General features: G+C 42.3%; 1 protein-coding gene across 1 annotated transcript; it reads right to left on the bottom strand.

The window, feature by feature from the left end:
- Positions 1–5502: 5502 nt before the first annotated feature.
- LAYN (layilin) lies at positions 5503–22967 on the bottom strand. The gene is made up of 11 exons (XM_065652159.1): positions 22811–22967; positions 22387–22425; positions 22002–22087; positions 19493–19552; positions 11302–11325; positions 9852–10144; positions 8192–8349; positions 7784–7822; positions 7334–7417; positions 6527–6629; positions 5503–5886 (listed from the first exon to the last, which is right to left on the bottom strand). The coding sequence occupies exons 1-11, from the start codon at positions 22965–22967 to the stop codon at positions 5529–5531; spliced, it is 1401 nt and encodes a 466-aa protein (XP_065508231.1). The 3' UTR covers positions 5503–5528.
- Between the last annotated feature and the right edge of the window lie 1295 nt (positions 22968–24262).

Raw genomic sequence — 24262 nt, 5'->3', positions numbered from 1 at the left:
TCCCCCACCCCTTATCACACAATGTCAGGGGTTGGAAGGGACCTCAAAAGCTCACCCAGCCCAATCCCCCCGCCGGAGCAGGAACACCCAGCTGAGGTTACACAGGAAGGTGTCCAGGCGGGTTGGAATGTCTGCAGAGAAGGAGACTCCACAACCTCCCTGGGCAGCCTGGGCCAGGCTCTGGCACCCTCACCATCAAGAAGTTTCTTCTCAAATTTAAGTGGAACCTCCTGTGTTCCAGCTTGAACCCATTCCCCTTGTCCTGTCACTGGTTGTCACCCAGAAGAGCCTGGCTCCATCCTCCTGACACTGCCCCTCTCCATATTGATCCCCATAGAATGAGGTCAGCCCTCAGTCTCCTCCAACCTCCAGAGCCCCAGCTCTGAACTAGATGACAATTGTAGGTCCCTTCCAACCGAACTGTTCATTTCATTTCCTACAGACCTGGAAAGACACATTTGGAAGCTTTGTTAAGCCCTTTAATGTAAAATGTTTAGAGGTCCTGCAGAGGTGACACTGGAAGTGTAAAAAATCTGAAAGCCTTTTGTGCTAAATTTCCTTTCCAGTAATAAGTCCATCTAGTCTGCTTTATGTTTACACTTATACTTTAGCTTGTTTTCATTTAAAAAATGCCATGCTCATTTCAATGCTGCAGCAATCTTTCCTCTCCCAGTTCACTCCTGTCCCCCTCTGATTGCTCCCTCTCCCAACCATCTCGGGCTGGAGAGCTGGTACCATCCGACATCTGGATACCAGACAAGGCATGTCCAAATGCTCATGGTGAAGGAGCACACGTGTCTGTTGAGTCAGCTACATGTTCAGCAACAGTCACAGACCCTTCACGAACACAGAGTTCGGTAGACGCAAACACAGCTCAAAACAGAGCGTGGCCACAAAGAGCAAGCAGAAGAATGCAAGAAACAAACTTCTGTCTCTTGCTTTCCCTTCGTATACAGAACTTACACGTAAGGCTGCCTCATGCTTGTGGAAAGTTGCTTAATTTGTTACATGTCACGCAGCAATGACTGTTCTCCAAAGGGAACTGAAGACCTCAGTGGAAAGTCAATTCCTGTCCTTCACTGCACTTGCAGTTCATGAGATTCGTCTAAGGAATGACATTTTGAGATGATGCTGCTGCCTTAGACTGCTATGGGTAATAACTGTGCTGTTACTGTTGTATTTATCCCCCTAAGAAATTCTGGCAATGACTAATTGATTATTTGAGTTAGTCAGACATGCACCCTGCGAAATGATTGATAGGTTCATGAGCAAGATTACCATAATCCTGCTTTAATAGAAAATGGTGTCATCCCGAGCTGCTACTTGTGAAATTTCAATCACCCTATATGATGCTTCATTTCTTTCAGAAATCTGCAACACCGTCCAAACAATAATTCTACCATGATGCAAGCTTGGTATGTTAAAAGTAACTTTTTCTACATTATGCAAAATATTCTCTAATATTCACTCTCAGTTACTTTGCTAGAAATAAAATTTATAGTAATAAATTATTTATTTGCTTCCTGCACGCTTTCATCCATGTAAAATCACACCCGACTGGTGCAAAATCAATTATTAAGTCTGATTTTATTTTTGCAATAGAAGACTTTTGCGGAAACTTTATTGTGCTGCACACCCCAAAGCCATTTTTGACCTGAAAGTCCAGATTACCAAAAAAATTTCTTAATAACGCTGCTAAAAGAGCTGCGATCACAAGAACATTCTTTGTACAGCAGCCTTTAAGGGCCATCGATGGCTTTTGCCATGCTTCAAGGAAAGGGATTCAAGCACTACTCACACACACGGGTACAGAGGCGCTTTTCCAGGCTATTTTCAGCAATTGGCTGAATGACTCCAACTGTGGAGCACACATACCCTCTTGTGGTCAATGTTCCAGTAGCTAATACCACAGTTGTGATGCTCTACTAAACAGAGATGCCAGAAATTATAAATTACCTCGCCTTCTAATAACTTCCAGAGGTGCTGAGCACATGGAGCTGACTTTGCCTGCGTTCAATAGGTGAGCAGCTCAAAAGACCAGGGCACACAGTTGCCAAAATATGGCTTTACATGTCTACACACCTGAGCTCCAACATCTGGCTTGAGCTTCTTCCTCTCATTTCCTGTTTTTCAATGCCTGGAAGATGCTCAGTGCCTGCCAAAACCAGAACAAACCAAAAAAACCCAAACACAACCCAAAAAACAGCAAACAAACAAACAAGCAAAACACAAACAAACCCAAAAAGATAAAAGACCAAGGATACAAGAGTAAAGGTGGATAGACAGACAATTGCTTGAAAAAAGAACACTAATTACTGCATTAGGAGCCCTGGACATTGCAAGCACCCAACAATGACTACTCTCCTACACCAATGTCAGGAGTTGATAACTAGGTGTCGTCTTCAAAACAGGTAGAAGATACTTTTTTTCTTTTATTTTAAGAGATTAATTCTTTCAGAGCTTCACCTCGCGCCACCGTCTGCTGGAAGAACAGTGTGAGATTGGCAGACCGTCTGTGATATTGCAGATAGGCAGGACAGAGCCATTGTGCACAACAGCCTCACCTATAACATTCAGGAAGTGAGAGAAGCAGCTGTGGCAACCGACCAAAATATTCCCATGTTTGCAGGTGACAGCAATAGCACACAGATCTAGAAACATCTTCCTGGGTATTTACATTGGCAGAGTCCAATTATAGCCACGTCATGCACTCATTTCTGTTGTTTCAGTTCCATATAAAACACATTCTGCTAAAGCCTTCGACACACCTTTTTTTCCTGGTGGCTAGTGCAAATTGATGTTGATACATTTTCCTATTTTTTTTATTTCCATGTAACGGAGAAGAGCAAACTTTTAGGGAACTGTGTCAAGAGCTAAATTAATTTCAGATGCTTCAAAGATCGACTTGTTTGGCAGCAAAATGTTGCTCTCCTGGAGCTGGAAATCCTCACCTGCAGAGAAATAGGTGAGTAATAGCTGCATTCCTGCTTGGCATGCTTGATTTGTTTGGTCATTCTCCCTCCATTACCTAGTCTCTGACCGCAGAAGAAAAAAAGTAAAAAACCAAAAACCAGATGGATCCAAACCTGGAGTTTATCAAAACCCTGGAATTTCCTAGCGTAAAGCCAGACAAAGCAGATTTAATTCTTTGTGATTTTAACCACATATTCTGAAGAGTTCTGGCTTCAGTAAGCATTTCACCATGTCAAGATTGCCTCAACATGCACTTTTACTTTAGCCCTGCATTACATCTTGTATGCCTTCAGGCAGAAGACTGGCACTTCACTATCACATCACATTTCTGTCCACTACAACATACACCAGGTATCCTAGATGAATGAAATACTCTTAATGAAAACTTTCAACTAGGGAAGAACATAAACAAGTATTTTCCTGCCACAATACTGCAGGTGATTAAATAGGGGTATTTGACTGAGAAATGACTGAGAGTTACATGATAATCTTCAAGATTGCTTGACTCCACTAAGTAGATGCAGACTAAGGATTTGAAAGTCTATGTGTGGCTATAAAGCTTGGCTGTTTAAATCGTAACACTGAGGACTAACTTCAGTGACCACTAGTTCTTGTCTTATCACAGTAAGTACTCCAGTGTTCAGAAGTCCTGTGCTTGGCTGAGATTTATGGACAAAAGCTTTGCTGAAAAGGTGACATAATTGCAACCATTACAGAATGGCAAAACTTGATGTGTTGTGGGTTTTTTTATACATAGACAGATAAACTGGCATTTACTATTTTTATTCGGCTTGTGAAAAGGTTGAATGTGATCCAACAGATAAGTAAAAAAGATTGCTTGCTACACACAGGTCTAGGTAACAGAACTACCCAACAAAACCATATCTTTAATCAAAGAAATTTTTATACATAATAACTTAGTCTAGACATGCTTCAGAATTGCTGCTCAGATCTGTCTCATTATTGTAGTCTCAAGGCCTCATTATTATAGTCTCAAAATCACTTCAGAGCCAATCATTTTCAGATTCCAAGCATCCCTGGAAGTCTGTGAAATGCTGTTCTGTTTTTCACGGGGCACTGAGACACTTGGTAGTTAAGATTAGACTGAGACAGAGCTGAATCTAAATGGTCCCAGCTACATGACGATATCCTAAATGCTTTCTCTTCTTCGGTGCAGACGTCGAGCTTCCCAATGTTCAGCATACTCGGTTCTCTGTCTGGCACTCCCACTTCTTTCCCAGTTCAATAGGATACAAATCAAATAAAACTGCAGTTTTCAGGAAGAGCTCCATTGCAGGAATAAGTGAAAACAGAATAAATGCGAACAAACAAAATGTACTGGTTTCCTCAAAGCTGAACATACTTGCCTTGAGAATATGTAAACCAATGTATGAAACAGCTGAGATATCAGTTCAGACAGAACCAATAAATCTTAATGGCCTAACTTCACGGTGCTTTCTACACATACACAGCTACGAACATGTGAAGATCCCTAGCAAGACGCTGCACAGCTCTGAATGTAAATCTGTAAGCATATTCAAGACTTCAGTATTAACAGCTGGACTCGATGCACATAAGAAACACAGACTAGCTCTGTACAAGAAAAATAAAAATAATCAAAAAAATCCAGAGGCCACGCTGCTGCTATCAGTATTTCATGGCCACTGACTTTGCCTTAGAATCTACCACGTGCTGCAGAACTTGTGCTCCAGACTCCGAACTTCCATTTAGCACCAATGTGTTCAAGTAAGGACAAACATTTTTAAAAAGCAGAAAGTGTGAAACAACGCTGTGTTGTCCATCAATAGCCTGAAGGAGCTGGGAAGCACAGGAATGGACTGTCATTGTTCATTTCAGTGAGGCGAATCTTGTATTTGTAAATGTATTTTCAGTTTTGCAGATCTCAGTACTAACATCAAAACATTTTACAGAAAGTAGTCCTTCATGCAACCAGATCATGTGCTTATTTGATAAATCCAAATTCCCTTCCTATTCTTTTCCAAAAGCCTGGGCAATTGCAAGTACCTCCAACATCCTGTAAGCTAACTTTTGCAATGGAATTCAGCTAAAGCAAGACCAAATCCAGCAGCACATGGGATTTTGCCCTGAGCATATTTAAGTCAACATGAATTTCAGTTTTTAACCAAACTCTTGTTACACTTAGCTGCACTGACAAATGTAACAGAGCAGAGACCTTGCACAGGAATTTGCTCCAAGCTCCTATGAAGGTTGTTGAGTCCTTATAACAGTGAGACAAACATTGATCTGATCACATCTCATGACCAAATCTTTGGAGTACAAAAAAGAATCAATACTATTAACAAGCCATTCCTGGGGCAACAAGGGGCTTGATGCAAAGCAAAACATATACATTCTTTTCAGTTTGAATCTTTGAAAACCCACAGTCTTTATAAAAAATGAAGACTATAGAGACAATGCAAAACCAGGATAAACATCACATGTACTATTGTTAAAACGAGTGCAGTGGAAGGGCAGGCTAACTTGCATTGATGTTCACTTTGTCATCCATATTCCAGGTTTTTTTGTCCATTTCTTTAATATCCATAAATCTCATTCTCCACCCAGGCCGATTCCTTGCTCCTCCCCACATGATCTCCACACAGCTCATAGATGTCATTGGTCACAAAGCCACTTTCAGTACTGGCCAATGTCACAAAGCCACTCGTTGATGTATTCATTGCTGTGTTACCATAATCCCCGGAGAGGCTGTCAAGCACCTTATCTTCTTGTGTACGGAAGGAAGAATTCTTAGTGGCAGGCCTGGTTCCAGCCAGATCTGCTTCCGATTGCTTCTTGATTACTTTGTAAATGTCTAGATTTGGACTGTTCCTCCTGGGGGTAGACAGCCACCCATCTTCCTCCTTTGGGCTTGCATCTATTTGTTCCCGTCTCCTTAGGGATGGAGGAAAGAGGACAAGTCATAATAAGCTTTTTTTACATACGAAACACCACCACACCTCTCTTACAGTAATTTAATGACGACCCTTGAGGAAAGCACCATTGGGTAGGAAAGCACACCTTGGGTAGTGCCACGGCACAGGACCTGCTGAGCTACTCTCGCACGCTGCTGCTGGCTGAGATGCTTAAGCAGCAAAACCCATCACAAAACCGCAGCCAGCATCCCCACCAGAGGTACCGCGTGCACAGGGAAAGGAGGGAGAGGGAACTGGTAAATGTTATTTGCTCCAAACTTATATCCTTTTGTTTCTATCACTACGTTCTTCACTTTCGAAGGGGATCTTCTGATAATTTAATGCTTTTATTAATAAGACAACTTAAATGCTAACACTTCAAAATCATAATCTTGTTTTGCACTATTCTCTAACTACTATATGTCTGTGAACACATATGATTTACTTAAAATTTTACTTCAGAAGTCACTAAGCCTGGAGTATCCATGCCACTTTCGAAACACTTATTTGGCTGAAAGCAGTCCTCTCCAGAGCATCTTACAGGATCCTGAAGCTACCTGTAAAATGATTGCCAGGGCAAGATATCACAGGTTCCTCTGTTCTAAAAAAATGTCACTTACCTCCTCACAAAAAGCCAAAACCAGAAGATGACTGTAATGACTGTCAGGAGAAGCAGCACAGGAATGCTGGGAATAAGGATGTAGGCAAGGCTTTGAACAGGTTCTAGGGATAAAAATTAGATTCCAACTTTTATTTACTTCCAGTTGCATTTGCCATGCACAGAACTTCATAGAATAGCTAACAGTTGCAAAAGGCACCATCATTGCACCTTGATGGGCTTCCATCTTGTTCATAATCTAGCAGTAGATCCGTCTTCTTGAAGGCAGCAAGTCTAACAGAGACCGATCATCTAGTTAAGCAAGCTAAAGTAAAAAGAGCTCAAATCTTCAAGATGAGAAACCAACGAGCCTCACTGTCTCACGGTAAGGCGGTGATGGTAGGGCAAGTGAATGAGATGTGCTGTCATTTAAAAGCTTTCAGAGAGCAAAATGTCTTTTATGATATGTGAATTTTTTAGGAGGGAAAGGTAGTGTGGTAAGAAGAAACGGAAAGTTTTTCATAGTTAATCATAGACTTACTAACAAAACATTAACAATTTAGACATTCAAAAGTGATTCAATCAATTAAAAGAACCTTTTTCAAACCCAAGATACTTTGCACAGCTTTAGATTTAGATGCAATTACTTTAGGTTTGTACTGGAAAAGATGAGGGAAGTATTTTTTCTTTCCAGACACAGGTGCCTAACTTCAGTCTTCTACATTTAGAGTCAAACACTTCAGACTGAAGCGTTGGCTGTTTGCAGCCACATGGGAGAAATGTGTGCCTGCGTAGTTAGAGCAGGCCAGATGTTGAATGCGCAACATACCTTTGGCTTCTACGACCGTTACATTAGCACCTTTCTTACGGCGTTCTTCTGGGAATACTGGATTCAAGGGCTCTGTTGCATCATCTGGAAAGAAGCAGCTTAATTAATATTGAAGACATTATTTGAAAGAGCCAAGAATCATAAAAGTGAGGGTGAGAGGAGATTGAAGAGACTGCCAGCTGCAAAGGTATGTAAGGCGGACTGGTCGCCCTTTGCTTAGATTTCTGCAGCATGACCAGTGGTGCCAGATGCTGCATCAACAACAGCAAGAGTGTGGTCCTGCAGAATGGATTGCAGAATAGCTCGAGAAAGTGCAGGCTGCAGGGAAGCTTCTCGCTCAGTAAGTTTTCAGTCTGGAAGTGTCCTTGACAATGAATGCAACAGAGCGTATTTCTACAGGAAGTTCGAATATAATTTTTAAAAAGCCTCAAACAATTATCTGTAGCTTACCTCTTTGAGAATTCTCCATTGGAGCATCCGTTGGCTTCTCTAAAAGAAAAAAAGATATGCACAATTTCCTCATAAGCTTGAGTAGGGTGACCAAGCATACTAAATACAGTCTAATAAAATGAGCACCCTTCTTTAGCGTTCTTTCCGCCTCAGGCCCCATTTGAGATCTCACATACTTTATAAAAATCCCCTGAGCATCTATAGAAGTCACAAGGCAAGTAGCTTCGTATATTAGATACTGAGATGGTTTTCCCCAGGACCTGCATATATTTAAAGATATCTGTGTCCCAACAGATCTTTCCAGTGAAGCTAAGAAAGGGTTTCCCTATCTGTTACTGCCATCCCCTCATACATCTTCCTAGGGATTGGGAGCAGGTTGGTTTTTAAAGCTGCAGAATGACTCATTACCAAAGGCATATTTGCAAATGAAGTTATTTTTCATGTTGCATCTGTCATCATTCCATTGAAACATGTAAGGACCTCCGACACCTGGTGGGGCAGATGGCTGGTGGTACATCACAACACAGATTTCACTCCCACAGGATGGCTCATCTACATACCAGTTCCTAAGAAAATACAACAAACATGTCGTGTAAGACTTGATGTCACTTTTTACTGCAGAAGCACAAATGGGAATACAGCGTACGGGGCACCACAGAGAGCAGAATCGAAAAGGATTATGGCTCAGCACGCCCTACCCTCACCCCCCACTTCCACTGTGGAAAAGTGGGAACAACAGCAATACAAGTATTTGCAGTGTATCTTCTCTTTTGGGAATTCTTAATTTTCAGAGAAAACTCAGTGAGCAAGGTGTCCAACAAACGTGAGGGAGTGAAGGGCTGAGTAAAACTCCTCTGCAAGGCTGAGTAAAAGCTCAGAGAACTTCAACTTTCTCTAAACAATTTTGGACCCGTGCAAAATCATCCTGCAAAATTATTTTTGCTCTCTGGCCTCAGTGCCCAATGCCTGCAATATTTTGACACCTATTTAGTAAGAAAATGAAAAAGGCTAGAAAAACACTAACATGAAAAAACCCCGTCTTGCGGATAAGTCTTTTTTTGTAAAAATAACCTTCACCACTGGAAAAGTGTGTAGGCCTTCCCAAGTGGCACAGAGGAAGCAGGCTTCATTATTTACCACTCTATAATACAATCATTACTGAAGAGGCATTTTGTGTGTCTTAGAGAAACACTTCCAAGACTGTGTTCCTGATTTTGAGAAATTTTCAATACCTACTAATTTTGGAACAACCAATGTTCTGCATGCCTAGCACTTTCTGAAAGCTGATCCATACAGCATAAATAATTCCAGATATACCAAGGTATTCAACATCGGAAAAAACCCATGCATGTTATAGTAGTATTTTTTTCAATCATTACAATGCTGTATTCCTCCCTCACTTCCTTCCTCTCCTAATGCTGCCGCCACACACCCTCGCTCCCCCATCCCGCCCCGATCTTTTCTTTTGCTTTATCATTTAGCATAAATAAGCTGTGGCTCACCAATGAAAGGCAATAAAGCTACGTCTGTTTCTTAGCAGCAGCAGCTCTGGTGCAAGCTTCCTAGTATGTAATTCCAATATCTCAACCATGGGAGAAACTTTAAGATATTGAACGGGACTAAAAGCATTCATTCCTGCACAGAGAAACTAAAATTTCTCTGAGGTTCCCAAAGCGTAAAGTTCACAATGACAAGGTATTCTTACACATGTCCAGTAAAGAAGAATGCAAAGGCAGACTTGTCACACGTGTGACGCGTTGCTACAAAATATAGAACATTTGGGTTATTTTATTTTATATATATATATATAAATATTATATTTTATATATATTTTATAGTGCAACAGAAAGAGAGCAGATCCTCTGGAAGGTAATTTGTCTAGCCCTTGCATCTGGATGGGATTAATTGCTCTCTGGAGATACTACCACTCTTCAGTGTTTGCAGAAGGAACACAGATGACAGCTGGCACAACACTGCCTGATGCTTTCCAGAGAATCCTTTCTGACTGCCAAAGGCAGGTGACAGTCCCTGACCAGGCTGCTTCCCATTCTCATTCACAGGTACTTACCGGAACTTGGATGAGCTGCCATCTGACCAGGAGTAGAGGTTCTGACACTCTGTACTATTGTCTACCTCCTCCTTTTTCCTCCTAAGCCCTATCCAAAAATCTCCATCGGAAGCCAAGAGACTCTCAATAAATTTTTCAATCAGTCTTTGCTCTGCTTCTGTTTCAATACTGACTAGGTGTCCACCGTCGGCTCTGCAGGCAAGGTGTGCTTCTTCATAGCTGGTCCTGCGTGAAGCATCGTGAAAATAAACTATTTTGTAGCATGGTCGCTGTGTTCCGCCCCGGCAAACTGTCTGTCCTGCAGAAATGGAAAGAAACCTTTTACAGAAACTATTCCTGCTAGTACCAAAAGCGAATGCTATTACTTTCATTTGGTTGAGTTTTGCACTGTACGATAGTTTATATAGAAAATACAACACAGATAAAAGCCTCTTGTGTTACTGGACTGGCAAACAGCATCTCCAAACTTTTCTTACTGCTCATAACAGTTTAGGTTGATCTGCACAGCGCTGTTCTTTCATGTCCTGCACTTCTCATCTCCCTCATTAATTTTCTGAGATTTGAAGACCCTAGGAGGTCCTTACAAAGAAGCAATGCTGTGCCAGAGGCCAAGCTGATATGTGCAACCTTTTAAAAAGATAGTTCCTTTACAAGGATTCAAGGAGGCCTTTCTTCTTTTTAAGGAATTTAAATGGCTAAAATCAGAGATCCCGTTGCACAAGCAGAGATAACAATAATTTATCTGCTGGGGTGTATGCAATAGTTTCATGGAGTATATACTGCAGCATATCAAGATGTGTTCACACAGTCCCATTGCAAGCATTGCTCTGCACTGTAAGATTACTGACTGCCCAGGAAGTAAACAGTGTCTATTTTCAGACTGTCATAAGCCAAGGACTTTCTCATGCATGAAGCAGCACGGCTTATTTTGACTACAAGGAAAGTGAAGATCAAAGTGAAAAGATACATAATCTAAAATTATGCACTTGTGTGTTTCTCAGCAGAAGAGTCCCAATATTTAGACTGTGGAAACAAACAGTTTTGTTTTACTCAGTAAATGTTTCTGTCCAAACACACAGCAGACACAATCTGCTAACCTACATGTTTCTAAAGAAGAAAAACATTTAGCAACATTTGTGATGTACTCAGAACAAATGGGATGTGATGATAGGTCATTATGAACCACTCCATGGGGTACATGCTGGCTTTTCTTTACTCTTGTATGTTCCTGCATGGCTGCTCTAAGAGTGGGAATTTAAACACCTTTTGTGCTGGAATTTTTGAACAGTTAACTACTCGGAATCACAGAGTCTGCTGACATTTTACACGGAAATTAAAAGTGGCTGCACTGCAAAAGCAGTATTTAAAAATACACCTCTAGGCATAAGCTGGGTTTCTCTTGGTAATTTAACACTCATGCAGGCTTTGTGAAAAAGTCAAAAAGCCTTACCTCTTCTGAAGGATATGTCCACTGCTATCGTGAAAGACATAAGAAAAATGCAGATGGCACATTGTTATTAAAAAACTGCAGCAACTTTCTAGAAATAGTGTCACGAACTGCACTCAGGCTCTTTTCTGATATGCTAACATGTTTTGTTCCCATTACCTGGCAGAAAATCTGTCTTATCAACCAAACTTGCCATTGCTTTCAGCTAAGGAAATATTTATTGTACTTGATTACTGTCTAGACTTCACTGCTAGTTAGGTTCCCAGTTATAATTTAAGTAACAGAGGACATTTGGATATGTCGCTCTAATCAATGTTGAAAGCGTTCCTCGTATTTCACCTTAGTCTCCTCATTGCCTACATGGGATTTGCTTCTAGGCCTGCTGAATGCAGTGAGTCTCGCTAATGCAAGACTACGGGTGAGTCAAATACACTGAGAAGTAAAAGAAATCATGAAAAGAAATATATCCCCAACCTCACAGCTGGCAGCTGAGCCCTCTGACTCACTCCCACAAAAGTCCTACTGCGGATGAAAACATGGTAAAATTAAAAAATTATTTATAGGTATAATATGACTATTTGCCTTATGTTGGAATAACACGAATATTTCACAGATGAGAGTGTTCAGGCTTTCTGCTGAATGTACCAACATAACAAGTCAGGCAGAAACTTCCCCTAGGCTGGCTATTCTGTGCCCTAAAACCAGACTAGGTTACCTAGCTTGGGTACTACTACATCGAAAAATACTGCTGGTCCAGCCTTGAGCTGTCATATATCTATTCCTATGAAAGGCATCTAAATAGGCAACATTCTTTTGCACAAAATCAGGAGGACAGACTGATAATCAAAAGAGACTTTGTAGAGGAAGAGTAAGACGACCTATTGTCTGGAAATTCAGCCAGCCTGGGAATTATCACCGAGAGTCGGCTGACAAGAGTAGTTCTGTTAGCCAGGACAGCATTTTAAATTACCAGAACCAAGGTAGAACTGCAGCAGAGAGAGCAGAAGGGTTTCCCATGAGAACAGGAAAGCGAAAATGGATTATCAGTGCGCTCTCTTCAGGACGAGGCGCGCAGGGGAAAGCGGAGGATGTGGAGGTCTCCCCAGGGCAGGGCTAACTCCGCTGCCGAGTTGGAAGGGATAAATCACTGCGGGGGTCTCCCTAGGGCAGGGCTAACTCCGCTGCCGAGTTGGAAGGGATAAATCACTGCGGGGGTCTCCCCAGGGCAGGGCTAACTCCGCTGCCGAGTTAGAAGGGATAAATCACTGCACACATCTTTGCCTACATCGCGATGACTTCCCCAAGCAGCCAAACCCTCCCAGCGCAAGAGCGGATCGGCTGGCGGAGCTGGCGTGCCCACTTCGGGCCAAGGGACGACCCCCGACCGGCAGGCAGCCCGCACCCCCCGGCGCCCCCCGGCACCCTCAGCGCCGGCCCCCGCACCCCCTTACCGCTCAGCAGCTGCGTCCCCGCAGCCCAGCGCAGCGCGGCGGCGCACAAAGCCACGGCCGCCAGCATCACCCGCGGCTCCCTCGGCGTGCGCTGGGCTCCCGGCTCGCTGCACTCGCCTCATGCGAGTGGCCCCCGGCCCGCCTGCCGGCAAGGAGGAGATGGAGCGGGGAGGAGATGGAGCGGGGAGGAGATGGAGCGGGGAGGAGATGGAGCGGGGAGGAGCCGTCGCCCCGTCCCTCCCCGGGCTCCGGGCCAGCGGGCCAGGCGCGGCTCATCCCCTGCGCAGCAAAGACCCGCAGCCAAATCCCGGGGACGGGACCCGCCTCCCTCATTGCGCATCTCTCCTCCGGAGCCATCTGCCTCTGCCGCTCTGGGGCACACGCTCAGCCCGCACATCTTCCCGCTGCCCCCGTGCTCAACCATCCCCTGGGCCACGCTTCAGACACCTCTTTACTTCTGCATGTTTTCCCCGCACTGCAGCTTTATAACTTCCCTGTCCCACACACAAGCGACAAGGTGTGAGCACAGGACACATCTCTATCCCCCTAAAACGTATGAGTGATAGAAACCACACCTGCAGGCCCTGAAACCACAAGCTGATCCTCCCCATAATGATGTGCAGCTGCCTTTGAAAAACTGCGTCAAGGCTGAAAACAGAACACGGGAACCTTGTTTCAAGCATTAATAAATGCTGAGCCTACTTCCTGATGGCTGGGAAGCTGGTGTGCACCAGTTTCCGTGATCACTAGCTCTCCAGCTAAGATTATAATGGCTCAGCCGCTAAGGGCTTCTTGCAGATTGCCAAAAGAGGCAGAGGACCAAAATGAAAGAATACAGGAACTTTAAGAGCTACGGTTTCTGCTCAGATAGGAGATTACTGATTTTATGTAAAACTTAAACTCTAGACCAATTCTGGGGAGTCCAGTTGCAAAAACCATTTCTGAAACCAGTATCTTAAATAGGTAAAGATCCTTTTATAAAATCATTAAGACATTCCACTCCAGGCCACCATAAGTCAGGAATCTCAGAGGCAGGTATTGGAGCTGAACTAAGGCTATGGTTTTGCAGCCTGTGCCATGTCTGCAAAACACACACATCAATGGTATTCTGGGACAAAACTTTCACATTTCCTAAGTCCTTGGTGATCAGAGTTTGGATTTAGTAAATAACTAGGCACTTGAGCAACTTTACAGACATAAGCAATTTAACTGGCTTAATGAACTTGAATGAAGACTAATGTTTTGGTGAGGCAGCTTTGCATTTGATTTAGTGTATTTTAGAAGACAAAACAACTCAAAGTGAGGTATGTCCATGAACGTAATGTACACATTTAACTATTTCAAAGCTGTTAGGTAATATAATTGAAGGCACCTCAAATACGGGGAAGAACCGAGCATCTGAACCAGCGGTAGTGTGAGTCATAAGACCGAAGTCAAGCCTTTATCAGCCAGTCTTCATTATCTTGAAGCCCGACTAGTACATTCATCCTTTGGAGAACTTTTGACAAAGGAAATCCTGTTCAGGGAGTTTTTTCTTATTTCGCAGGCCAAATTAACCAAAGTAATTACAGTGTTTCTAGAAATTAAACAAAATCCTTCCCTAGAGCTGTAGGTATTTTTGTCACCCAGCTTAACCCCCCCTGCTAATCATTTTAACAGTCTATTATTTTTTTTCAGCACGTTTGTATTCTAAATCTATTGGAAATAATTTCTGTAATGGCTCTGAAGGAAAAAACAAACAAACAAATGAAACACGAAACCAAACCGATATTAGAATATGTCCATGGCAAGTAGTAGCAGCGTTATCAACAGGCTTTCTTGAATTACTGGTGAACAAATAATTTGCCACTTGCATTCCTATATCAAAAGCACAGCTGAGAAATACACTGTCATGTGACAGCAGCAAAGTGATTACCAAAGATTTTGCTGACTTTAACAGGAAAATGACAACAGCTGACAGAAGCCTTTGTTCATCTATTTTTAACAAAGGTCAACTGCAAGCATTCAAACACTATGCATACACTTGAAAAAAGAACTTCAGTGTCTTTATTGTGCAACCTTAATATTACTAGCCATAGACTTCTCCTTTTGACCCGGTTTCTACTTTTGTAAAGAAATTTCCTAACCTAGCCAAAACAGCTGCTCTCCGTTTATAATTTTGGTAAATTTAGCGCACATGAAATGCATATATTCAGTTTAACAGCCCCTTCAGATCATAACAGTGTGCCATCTGAAAGCTGTCTAGTAAGATTTCAAATCCTGCAAATCACAAATCCCAGGACCACAGATGTCCACATAATATGAGTCTACTACTGTTTAGGTGCATGTTTGGGCTCCCAAATATTTTAGCATTAATATTTCAAAAGCCAGCTTTGATGATAAAGATTTATGTCAATGTTAGCCAGGCAAATCTGGTACTTTAATTAAGGTAGGGGGTTGCATCCCAAATGCTTCATTGTCATTTTTCACTTTATTGCTTCCTTTCACACTGACAACTTCAAAAAAACCCATGAATGAATCAAACATTTTCATTTCCTGCACACTGAGAAGACAGTAAAAGTAAACTGAGCCCCCCACTTTGTCTCACAGGAGAGACTTACATGTAAGCAAAGATGTAAGACGGCGATAAAGAACAGAATTCAAAGGGCGGTTTTGAGCCTTGATAAGCAGCTATTGGCATACAGCGTTCACTGCTGCAGTGCCAAGACAACAGGAAAGTAAAAGGACAATAAAACACTTAGTGTTTCCAAGTTCAACAATAGCACATTAGGAACTAACGGTTTACTAAGTGAGTATAGGACATCATTTAAAATGTTTCCAAATTAAGCATTTATTTTAACTTCAGCAAAATAAAGAAATTTATGGGTAGGATGACTAGCTGCTGCAAGCCTGTCCACAGCCTTTGTCATGTTCGTGCCATGTCTCAGTAGAAGCAGCTAGAGATGTAGTCTAATGGGGAATGCACGTGTCTTTAAGTCCAAGCAGCGTGGTTCTGATAGCAGGATATTTTTTCTAGAGCAAATAAATACTTCATTGTCTCCATCAGACAATTTAGCTGAACTATTTAAGGGCCTTTACTGCTTCTTGATCCATAAGGTCAGCTTCAGACACCTTCTGCCTGCTGGAAATAACAGAACTATATCAAATAGAGTAAACTGTGGACAGAGCAGCTGCAGCTAATCTGCATGAAATATCAGTTGGTTACAGGCACACTAATGTCCTGAAAATGGTGTGGGGTTTGACTTTATGGCCAGTTCTACAGAGAAGAGTCAGTGTGAAATAGCTGTCAGGGTACAGAGTTCTTTAGCTCAATTTGTGTCATCGTGTCAGGTACTTATATGCATAGCTAAGCACAGAGATGCCTTGTCAATGCCTAGTTATTTGTAGAAAGCAAAAATCACAGAACACTGGTTTGGAGAATCCACCCAATAGAACGCCCATACAAGTATCATAACTTATAGAAAAGTACACTGAGGAAAATCGTCAAAGGCAATGTGCAAGCTAACAGAAAAATCACATTTAATCAGGCGAAGTACTGCGCAGGATTCTTTAGTCCAAATTCCCCAGTAAGTTCTACACTCAGGCACTTCACAGACCTTGACTCAGCAATTTCTTCCTTTTAATGAATGCCATTTAAGTTATTTAAGTAGGGCCATTTTTCTTACACTGGCACCAGTTTAAGCAAAGTGGTATCGTTGAATAGCACAACTTGAAGACTAAGCAATGAATCTCCAGCTACAGTTGCTGTTGTGCAGTTTTTTCCCACCTTCTTAGCTATGTCATCACAGCGGCGCTAGCACCATTGCTGATGGGCTCAGCCTTGGCCAGCGGCAGGTCCAGCTTGGAGCTGGCTGCATTGGCTCTGCTGGACACAGGAGCAGCTTCCAGTGGCTTAGCACAGACGGCACTCATGTAGCACCCCCCACTGCCAACACCTTGTCACGTAAACCCAATACACTTAAAGAATTGAAATGGCATTCTTAAAGAATTGAAATGGCATTCATTAGAAGGAAGAAATTGCTGAATCAAGGGCTGCGAGGTACCTTCTCAGCATTTTCAAAGATGGAGTGGTTTTTGGAAATGACGAACAACTTCGGAATAAGTGTAGCTGTTCTTTTTAACTCTTCACACTGTAGCTTAGCCCATAGCCCAAACACACCTTTAGGACTGCCCTCATAGCTCCCATCTGCTGACACAAGTATATTTGGGGAAGGAGATTAAGATTTTGTGATAGACAGGGCAGTGCTGCTGTATTTTAAGGGCAAAAGCAACTGCCTCAACTTCTCAGTACAGAGCGGAAAGTATTAATAGCAGTATATGTGAAAAGAGTAAGCTAGCCACTAGTTAAAAACAATAATCCTGTCTATCCTGAATCGGGAAATGACTCATGTATACAAGGCCAGTTTAATAAACTGCCTTTTTGTCTAAAAAGAAAAAAGAGAGAGTGTCTTTGGCAAAGACCTCATGAAGGGAAAGCAAATGCAACACTGCATGTAGCCAAAACATGCTACTGTTCTGGTGGGGCAATCCAATCTTCCTCCATCCCAGACTAATGGTAACAGTGGATGACCTTAAAATTGTCTTTTTGCTTCCATAGTCCCTACCTGACAGTTGTGGGGATCCTGTTTATTTTAACAGATACTTACAGATGCTGGAAAATAATGGCATTTGCATCATTCAGGAGGTCACAGCCAAACGCCAGAAAGGACACCGTCCGACACAACATAACCGGGTTGTCAGCACTCATGGGCCTAATGTTTGTTACAAATTAAGGAATCCTTTGCTGCCTGGTTTAGCAATTGTTGCGCCTATGTTACTGCCCTGAACTTAAGGGAAGTCTACCTCAGGTATCATCTGTTTAGGCTATTTAGACAGAGGAAAAACAAACAAACAAGAAACCAAAACCAAAAAACCAAACTTAAGTATTATCTTTACCTCACTTGATCAGCTTTGATCTTTGGTTTATGTGGATAAGAAATCAGCTCTTTCTAAAAAGAGAAAAAGACTTATTAGTTATCACTAGTTCTTTCTAAATGTACTGTTTATCCTGGAAGACAGCTCTACACAAACACTGAAACAAAAGACTACACTAGCAATACTAAAGAGGTATAAAACTCATATGAGTTATTGTGTTAGAAGGCAGGACACTTACATTTTGTTTCAGGCCTAGATTAAATGCATAGAGTTTGGACAAAGCAGATATACTTGCTTCAGCATTTTAATAAACTTTGAGAAGAGGAAGTACTTAATATGAACCAAGTTAAAAACTTAAATAAGGGGGAAGAAAGAGGAGGTTTTATGTCTAAAATGAATATGCCATTTCTGAGAGCATCATTCGAAGTCTTATTTTCCAAGTTACTTCTGAAATCGCTACATTTATCAGCTTTAAAATTTCAGTTCTACTCTCTACTATGGAGTAATGAAATAGTATTAATTAGGATATGTGGTTCTTCAGAAGCACAGATGTTTTACATTATATGGGGTAAAACCTCATCCATCTCTGCTTTGTATCTTGTGAATTGCAACTGAAGGAAAGGAGTGCCTTAATACAATAAAGACCTCTTATTCTTGAATTTTCTTCTGATAAACATCCGGCCAGGCCAAGCAAAACCGCTATAAATCATTAAATCTAAAGTTCGCTACTGATAATAACAAAAATCCCTAAATGGAGTTCTTCCTTTTATTGCTCAAATTTAGCTTATGAGAGCTTTTTAGGGAGCAGAGCATGTGAAACCTGCAGCCAGATTAATAACTTTGTTATGAACTGAGTTTTAGCGTTTCAGTGGAAGAAATACTAGAGACAACAATGAAAAAACGCAAAGCAACTAACAATGGACAGGCTGTAAAGATTCCTTTGGCATATTAAGCCAAGAAGTTTAGACACTTACACATACATGTATTAAAGTTGGTTTAATTTAAATAACTGAGGTCCTTTCATTATATATCTTCATATAGAATCCAGGGCCTTCAGCAAAGTGCTGCCACAGTCCTCACTGCCATTCTGACAGCACTATAGTCACTGCTTCTGCTGAATTTCCCTTCTCGGTCCCAAGTTGTTCTAGTTTTCAAGATTCCACCCGTTTTCATGTTTGCCCTGTCCCTTATCTGCCTCCACCAGTGGGCACAGCTTCAGTTCCTGTCTGCTGCTCCCACAAGTGTGTCCACGTTTGCTGTGAAAATACCGATGTACTAAATCATCCTTTTGAGACAGTTTGCAAGAAGACACACAATCCATTCTCATCAACTCTTCTATTCTGTTGTCTTGGAGAAGGTAACCAAGGCCAGCATGTTGTAGCTGACTAAATTATAGATATACCCATTCAAACATCAAATGTGGCATCAAGAAACAGTAATACATTCAAACACTTTAAGGTATTTATAATATAACTCTTTTACTCCTTGAAGTTTTCAGATTGGAAGTGGTCCAATAACCCTATTTAGCTTCCTTAAGCTTCATTTAGCTTCTATGCTTATTGCTTTCTGCTGCCTGGCCTGAGACTTTCAGAATCACACAGCCGACAGGATCCTCTTTGCTTAGGGAATTTGTTGAATCAAGTTGACTTTTCTGCATGTTTAGTCAGTTCAAACTGAGGTGCTTTTGCTATGCAAGACTGGTACCATGGTATAGTTTGCAGCACCCCATGAACCCTCATACACTGGACTATGGTCCTTTGAATGCTGCCCATACTGTAAGTATGCACAAACCTTGAGATGCATCCGTAATAAAAAGGAATCATACTTACTGCAATCCTTTTTTCTCTCTGTTTCCTCAGGAGAGCTAGTATTTCTTCTCTTCTCCTGGCCTGAAAAGAAATATATTTGCCACAATTAAGTCAGAAAATTGAATTAAAAACATGTAATACTTAACTTGATTGTAAACTTTAAATTCCTCGTTGAAGCTGAGGACTAGAGTGAACATACAGCAGAGGCAGTTCCCAGGTCAGGCTCAGGTGATGGTACCCTAGAACTTCCTAACTAAGGATAGCCAGATAAGAACAAGATCAAAAGAAGTGGACGGATTGGAAAAACATCGAGCAATACAAAGATCTATTCAGACAAGCTAAGCATTCCTATTTTAGATGCATTAAAGTGATTACTCAGATTTGCAGTATTTATGATTTTGAGATTTCTTTGTTAATCATAAACTATCCTGTAAAACCTGTGGCTATTAGTTAATTACGGAATAGTCCAGTGAAATAAACATCCAAAAGATGGCCATGTGCTGCACAACCATTTCGTATGATATTAGCTAGTTAATCGACATAAGCATTGCTATTATAACAAATGAATTCACTGTCAGTTTGTGAAAGAACAGTGTTAATGCAGCTAAGTTTTCTTTCTAAAAAACCCTGTCTCTGTACCACTGTGGAGACAACATTTCCTTCCCAGATCTACACAACAGAGCTGCCAGGTTTTGCTCTCCCAGGGGACATGCTACAGGAAGAGAATGTCTGAATCAACTCTGAAATCTGGATTTGAACACTAAATGACTCCTATGACTGATAATAATGTGAACATTATTCTTATTTCATTCAGTGCATTAATTTTAATTTTCTTAAACTTATGCGGGACTTATAGCATGTCCTGTAGTTGTATAAAGTAATTTACTCATTGAAATTAATCAGTCATCTTTACGGCTGCCAGATGTCCAAAGCTGCAGAACCTTGCTATCATCTATTGTTACTGAATTTTTTTAAAATGAGCAGAAGATTCAGGGAACGGTTGCTAGCTTCAGCCAGAATTCAGAAAGAAGGCTAATTGATGATAATGGATGAGATGCATTTTGGAACTGTTAATTGGACAAGGAGGATTGCTGACTTGTAGGAAAGACTCGCAGACCTCAGCACCTTTCTGCATCCCTTGCAGATTGCTCTCATCTGGCCTGCTTCCCAAGTACAGGCTAGAGGCTTTTCAGTAAAAATGGGGAATGTTTTACTAAAACGAGAAAAAAAAAACAAACAACCAACCACATATAATTGCAGAGTCAGGCTTAAAATGTTATTACAATATTTAATACTAGCTGTCTTCATTTCCATTACTTGTGTGAATTGTTTTCATGGTATTAATATGTATGTGAAACAGTAGTTCAGCCATTATATTAATAGGGGCTTCAGTAAAAGTTTATATCTGTGTCTCAATAGCAAGCACCACTGTTGTCTGCATCTTCTTTTTCTTGGCAAAGTAGTAGGAGACACCTCAAGCTCTCTATATGTGGTCCAGTCCCGGTGTTTTGCAGGAGATGAACCGCAGTGATATGGATATCATGTCCCTTATTTTGCTTCTTTTCATGGCCAACTTAATGCTTGAGTCAGGGCATAACCATAAGTATATATACCTCATAGCATGCTAAATTTTATTGATCCTATACACCACTTACAGACTACACGAAGCTTTAACTAAAGTGCTGAGCAGGCAGCTGCATGCCAGGTTTATGCTAGCTTTTGTAAAACTCCACTAAGTCAGAAGGCTCTGTGCAGTCCAGAAGGATCCAAGCTGAAAGGCCCTACAATATCGCAGTTATGCCTTCCTTTGGAAAGACTGCATCATCTATAAACTCAGTTTTGATGTTGTCTGCTAAAATCTACAGCTTGTTCTGCAGCCAAGTAGTTTCTACAAAATTTGAAATGGCTTGATCTAGCAGTTATTGAATTATGTCACTCTAAAAATATCACCTAAACCTGTCCCTAAGAGGCAGGCCAAGGTAGAAGCATTTCTATTGAAGTTGATTTAATAACCGCCCACTACCAAGTTTCCCGGATCTCACGCTCAATGAACCCTTGGCACTAGCTGCTGCTGGGCACAGGAGAAGATCTATTAATAGCTAAGGCAACTTAGAAACTTATCCTTTGAGCTGTGCTTTAATGTCTCTATGCCAGGATTTTGTGTGTGAAAATGCGTGCAGCACTCAAATTCCGTCCCCCCACACCAATTCTCCACTTTTGGACCTGGGCACTGTCAGCTGGCTGCTTTTAGATACTAAATCAGAACAGACATTATGTGCTTACTGTGAAGAAATGAAGTACACAGCCTCCTACTTTCAGCCCTGCCCCAAGCCAGCATGGCCCAAATGGGAATTAAGTTTAAGCTCTCCATCAATAAATGGGCTGCATCATGCAAACCACACAGCGAGCCAGGTCCACGCGATTCACGTTCTTGTTCATCAGGTCATTTCCGAAGTTCCAGTATTCCACCAAATGACACATGGTGAATGGAAATATTTACAAAACAAGAGTTGGGTTCAGTGGTTCTTACCTGCTGAAGACATTTTTCTTTTACTTTACTTTTCTCCATGCTTTGAGCTTCCAAGATTCTCTCTTTCTCACGCTTTTTCTCACTTTCTAAATGAGACAAATGAGAGGCAAATAACCAAGTGCTCCTATTACCACTGTCCTTCACAGAGGGCAACTGAACCATAGTGTACTTCAGGGTTGTCCAGAAAGTCAGTGATCCCAGTGTCTGGATCTCGAGACAGTGGGTATCAGCTGAAATCTCTGTTGTGCACAGTGGGGGCTGTGGGTCTTCTGTCATTCAGAGCTCATTGGCATGAGTCATTATTCATTCCTGAGAATTAATTCCTCTCCAAAACCTAGGCAACAAAGGTTTAGCAAGCTGGGGGCACGCAGTACTTTGTACTTACTTCTAGAAAGTCGTGAGCCCTGGGGAGCAGCGTTTCCCTCTGGAAAGTAAAATCACATTAATTGTGCCTGGGAAGGCGAGGGGTGGTGGTGCAGGGAGGACATGAGGCCCTGGAGGGGTGTGTGGGCTCTGGAGAGGGTGCAGGACTCATCAAAATGTGTGGGGACCCCAGGAGAGCACAGGACCTCGGGAGGATGTGTGATGCTCCAGGGAAGGAGTGGGGACCCCAGGAAAGGCGCGAGGCTCTGGACGGGGACCCCAGGAGCACCATGAGGCCCCAGCTGAGGTGCAGGCCCCTGCAGAGTGGTGTGTGCCCTCAGAGATGGTGTAAAGCTGCGGGCAGGGTCTCTTCGTGGGGCAGGGTCTCCCCAGAGGGCAGGGTTTTGCTACAGGGCAGGGTCCCTTCCCGGGCAGGCTCCTCTCACGTTGCAGGGTGGCAGGGCCCAGGCAGGACTCGAGCGGCGGTGGGAGCATGACTGAGGTCCAGAAGGTACGGGCAAAGGCCACATCGTTTGGGCTTGAGCAAGCAAAGACAAGGAGTCCATTGGGAGCCATCGGGCACTCCCCTGGCTCTGTGCCCATGGCGCTGCGTGAGGCTGCATCATAGAGTCATAGAACAGTTTGGGTCGGAACGGACCTTAAAAGGTCATTCAGTCCGACCCCGCTGTAGTGAGCAGGGGCATCTTCGACTAGATCCGGTTACTCAGAGCCCTGTCCCGCCTGCTCTTGTATGGCTGGGTGCTGGCAGGGGAGCCCGGGCCCAGCTGCACGGTGACAGACACCGCGCCTGTCACACGAAACATGGAAGACCAGAAGGCTGAACACGTACATCTCATTTCAAGTGTCTTCAGGCCATTTTCACCCAAGTCCAGCCTTGGGCCTCTCTATGAACAGGAAACACCTGCCACCACACGCCTCAGTTTTATTTATGCAACAAGAGTAAATGGAGGTAAATGTGAAAACAGTGGCCTTAGACAAGTGTAAGGCCAAGACGAGCACGATCAGAATAGGAGCTGATGTCTGCAAATTTTGGGAACAAAAAACCCTTCCAAATTGTTGTAATGTTTTTTAGTGTCCTGTATGCAAACCAGTTGTGAATGAGGTGTATCACCCAGCAGGGTGCAGTTCAACTGGCTTGCCAAATGCACTGACGTCTCCTGCATGTGCGGGGGGCAATCCAGTATATTTCCCTGGTTTATTTCACTGGCTTGCCTGTCTATTAGATGCTTCTGCAAGGACGTTAGTCTGTCTGCCTTTTCTTGTCCAAATTCTCATGCCTCTGATCTCCATTGAGATATTTTCCAGACCTTTTTACCTGGCTGTGTGGCTAGTGATTGTTACTTTTGGCAATCAGCTAACTACACTGCCTAGTAACTAGGCTGATGTCAGAGACCCCTCTCAACCTACACTTCGATGAAGACTGGAGTTTTGTTAAAAAAACCCTCCTAGAGCAGGTTCTAGCACTCCTAATTACTTTCTCCATTATTAACATTCTTGAACATTAGGCAAAGTGACCAGACTAAAAAGCATTTATGGCATATGGCGAGTTCAACATTTAATCATTGCTCAAAACCCCCTTCACTTACTAGCTTGTTAAATAAGAAGTGAAAGCTAAATGAAAATTATTTTCCTAATACCTGACAGACAAACTGAAGGGTACAACCAAAAAAAATTCTCAGTCCAATCTTGGTGCATGAATGATTAGGTATACAATAAGTCTTCATGTTGCAAAACAATTTAAACACAACAGATAGCATTCTTGCTCCAGAAAAGTTCCTAAGGATTTTCCCCCAAATTTCAGAAATCTAAGATTTCACTTGGTACTGCCAACATATACCATACGCTTCTGTTGGACAGCTAAAATTCTAGAAATAAAG

This window comes from Caloenas nicobarica, chromosome 26 (genome assembly GCF_036013445.1).
Source record: "Caloenas nicobarica isolate bCalNic1 chromosome 26, bCalNic1.hap1, whole genome shotgun sequence".
Lineage (NCBI taxonomy): Eukaryota > Metazoa > Chordata > Aves > Columbiformes > Columbidae > Caloenas > Caloenas nicobarica.
The sequence above is the reverse complement of the archived record's forward strand: the minus strand, read 5'-3'. Positions and strand labels throughout refer to the sequence as shown.